This window comes from Theobroma umbraticum, unplaced genomic scaffold (assembly GCF_002168275.2).
Source record: "Theobroma umbraticum cultivar Fairchild unplaced genomic scaffold, ASM216827v3 scaffold_20.0, whole genome shotgun sequence".
NCBI lineage: Eukaryota > Viridiplantae > Streptophyta > Magnoliopsida > Malvales > Malvaceae > Theobroma > Theobroma umbraticum.
Window position 1 is genome coordinate 235,941 of NW_018397266.1, and position 3,723 is coordinate 239,663.

The 3,723-nt window shown below is 34.3% G+C and overlaps 1 protein-coding gene across 1 annotated transcript; it reads left to right on the forward strand.

Annotated features, from left to right (window-relative positions):
* The first annotated feature begins 41 nt into the window (after positions 1-41).
* Positions 42-1,646, forward strand: LOC110423538 (putative methylesterase 15, chloroplastic). The gene is made up of 4 exons (XM_021437760.2): positions 42-317; positions 437-580; positions 947-1,078; positions 1,204-1,646. Exons 1-4 carry the CDS (start codon positions 165-167, stop codon positions 1,534-1,536), a joined length of 762 nt encoding a protein of 253 aa, XP_021293435.1. The 5' UTR covers positions 42-164; the 3' UTR covers positions 1,537-1,646.
* The last annotated feature ends 2,077 nt before the right edge of the window (positions 1,647-3,723 follow it).

Consider the following 3,723-nt stretch of genomic DNA (forward strand, 5'->3'; position numbering starts at 1 on the left):
ATTGAATCTAATTTCTCATTCTTATTATATATAAAATTTAAGAACTTACCTAGCTAGTTAATAAAAAATTCTTCCTCCAGGGAGCGAAGATTGATGGTCTTGAAACCAACCATTTTGTGCTTGTCCATGGAGGTGGTTTTGGTGCTTGGTGTTGGTACAAAACAATGACACTTTTGGAGGAAAGTGGGTTCAAAGTCGATACTGTTGACTTGACTGGTTCTGGAGTTAGTTCTTTTGACACCAATAGCATCACTTCTTTGGCACAGTATGTAAAGCCACTCGCTGATATCTTTGACAAGCTAGAAGATGGGAAGAAGGTTTGGTGATTTCAATGTTTTCAAAGTGAATTTAAAAGAAATATGCATATGCATCAGCTAGCAGATTAATCTGTATGTTTGACTGATTATACCAGTCTTGATTTCGAAATCAACTGCAGGTCATTTTGGTGGGACATGATTTTGGTGGTGCTTGTATCTCGTTTGTGATGGAGTTGTATCCATCCAAGATTGCAAAAGCTATTTTTGTTGCTGCAGCAATGTTGACTAGTGGCCAAAGTACCCTGGATATGTTCTCCCAACAGGTTTGGCTCATGGCATTTTATACACTCAACTCGAAATCATCTAGCTATCAAACCTGACTCAGATTATCTTAATAATCAGACTGACACAACTCAAATTAATGATGGAGCTAAACTGTTGACCCTAACTAGTTCTTATTAATTCAGCAAGCCATCATCTGCAAATGTCCAATTTCTGGGGTACTGAAACCTTTGCTTGGGTTGTGGTTTTTTTCAGTATGATCAAAAGTTATGGTAGAATAAGGTTGAGTAGTATTTCTGTTACTTAAAAATGGTAGGACTCCATGGTTAAGTTCCTGATCCTGAAAACAAAGTTCTTTGAACTGCTTTCTGCATCAATGTATGCTGATACTTCACTTTATATACCAGACGGACTCGAATGATCTGATGCGACAGGCTCAGATAGTTTTGTATGCCAACGGAAATAACAACCCTCCAACTGCTGTTGATCTCGACAAAACATCATTGAGAGACTTGTTCTTCAATCAAAGTTCAGCTAAGGTACTACTTTCTCCAGAGATTACCATTGCTGTTGGGAAAGTGACTGCTTGTTACTTGCTTGCAACATTTCTACATCGAGTTTGTAATGTCATTGCTAAGGATGCTAAACCTTTTGTCTTCCCCAGGATGTTGCCCTGGCATCAGTATCAATGAGACCAATCCCTTTCGCGCCGGTTTTAGAGAAGCTTTCACTTTCTGATGTGAACTATGGCTCCATCCGACGCTTCTATATAAAAACTCAGGAAGATCGTGCCATTGCTATCCCTTTACAGGAAGCCATGATAAAATCCAATCCACCAGAACAAGTCTTCCAGCTTAAGGGTTCTGATCATGCCCCTTTCTTCTCAAGGCCTCAAGGTTTGCACAAGATACTTATAGAAATAGCACAGCTTCCAGCAAAGCAGGCCTGCAGCAGTACACCTGAGCTGAGGCATCTTTTGGAATATGGCACATTCTGATCTGCGTCTGCTGCATTTTGTGATACTGCAAGCAGAAACAATTAAATTATTCATAACCATGTGCGCGGCTATGCTGTTGTATTCCTATCTGTAATGTAAAAATTCTATCAATCAAGAATTTTTACTTGTATTTCTGTCTTATTGGTTCCAATCAGGGCCATGTAAATGATTTACTACATATTTTTTTGACTTTATCAGAAGTTTAAAAATATGGATAAAATTCAATTTTTTAATTCTTACGAATCCTTACTTAAAGAGTCAAGTTCGAATTCTTTAAAGTCCCTCGTAACGTAATTCAATTAGACAAAATCAAATGATTTATCCTCTCCCAGCTGAACTCCTCATTGGTGTCATAATTGGTATCTAAATGAACTTGCTAACAAGAATCCACACCAACCACAAATGCCAAATGATAAAAGGGAAGAGTCCAAACCTATAGCTGAGATTTGTTTGTGCCGAAATTTGAAAGTAACAATGTACCTACCTACCAGATAATATATAGATGTTTAGCCTAGCAAAACCTTTTTAACACCATTGTTTGGTGATGTGGCAAATGCATGCCACCCCTAATTCTTTTGAGTTTGAACAAAAGGTGAGAAATTATAAAATTATCATATTTAGTTAACTAAATAGTATAATATTTTAAAAAACTTTTAAATTATTTTAAAAAATTATTAAATTTGTTATTTTATTATATTTAATCAAATATTATATTTTTATTTTTGGATTAAATAATTTTGATTACCAATTAATCAATTATCATTAATCAAAATGATATTTATCAATTCACGTACATGCATCATTGAGACGACATTAACATCGAATGTAAAAAATACCAAGTGATTATATTATGATGCTTCATCAATATGATAAGTTAAACGTCTATTATTATATGACAACATGTCTTGATGGTGACATTTTGATTAATAATAATTAGTCAACTGTTAATCAGACAAATTTATTTAATTTAAAATAAATTTATAAAAACATGATTAAATGTAATAAAAAATAAAAATTTATTTATGATTTTTAAAATAATTTAGAAAATTTTTAAATATTATGTCCAAAGAAATAATATAATTTTTTAAAAAAAGGGTGTTTATGTTAAAATCACCTTATTGCTCCAAAAATGCTCAAAAAAGATTTGAAAAAAAAATTCCACCACACAAGTTGAGACCAAAACGGGACTAAAAATTATACAAGAAGGAGTCAAAACGACAGCGTTTGGCCATTATTGCGGTTTCTCAGATTGCCGGTTGCACATGTCATGCCAGATAATCTCCCCGCACCTGATCCATCGCTTATAAGCTAAGCTAGAATTCCAGTCCACTTCCGCCACTACAATTTTTTTGCTAATTCCTCAAAATTTCACTTCGCACTTTCCAATTTAAGACGAAATAGGAAGCTTGGAATTAGCAAAAAGAAAATAGTAGTGAATTTATCACATTGCATTTTTATTACAAGGAGAAGTCGTTTTCAATCCTTGCTATAAAAAAAAGGGGAAAAGAAACGCTCGCATTTCACTTTCTTTTGCAGTAGGCAGCTGCTGTTACTCTCTCACTGCTCTCCACTCTCTCCCCTCCAGATCTGATCTCAAATTTTTCAGGTAAACCCTAACCCTAGATCTCCTCCTCTTCGTCGTTCGTCCGTCTTTTAAAGGGTTTAGCGTTTCAGCACTGAGTTCAGCGTCAATTTCTTGTTTCGTAATCACCTTTTTTATCTGTACACTGATTTGATGTTTTTTCGCTTTGGCTACTCGTTTTTTATGCCTCAATTGATTTGTTTAATATATTTATTTTTTGGATGCAAGTAGAAAGTCAAAGGTTTTTGAAAGAGACTTTCTTCTTGTTCTAATTTGTTGACTGTGTCGATGTTGTAATCATATTGTTTGATCTTTTTTGTAATGATCAGGTTTTCCCCCTTCTCTTTCCTTTTTTATTTTGTTCGATTTTATGCTTATTATGTGGGAAATTCAGTGAAATTCTGAGTTCCTCATTCGTAAAGAGTAAGTTTGGTTTATGATTGAAGTAGATAAATCTGCATTGCCGTAGTTGAAATGTGAATGGTATTCGATAGTTTGGTTAGTGAGGGAATTTTGGAACAAAAATCGGGAATGTGGTGAGTTATGAAGGACCTTTCAAAAAAAAGAAAAAGAAAGATTTTGGGTTTCAATTTGATTTAATTGAG

Excerpts from the sequence above, each read along its gene's own strand:
- LOC110423538 (XM_021437760.2), top strand. The coding sequence starts at position 165 with ATGACACTTTTGGAGGAAAGTGGGTTCAAAGTCGATACTGTTGACTTG. Across the intron at positions 581-946 it reads TGGATATGTTCTCCCAACAG|ACGGACTCGAATGATCTGAT; the intron begins GTTTGGCTCATG and ends TTTATATACCAG. Across the intron at positions 1,079-1,203 it reads TCAATCAAAGTTCAGCTAAG|GATGTTGCCCTGGCATCAGT; the intron begins GTACTACTTTCT and ends TGTCTTCCCCAG.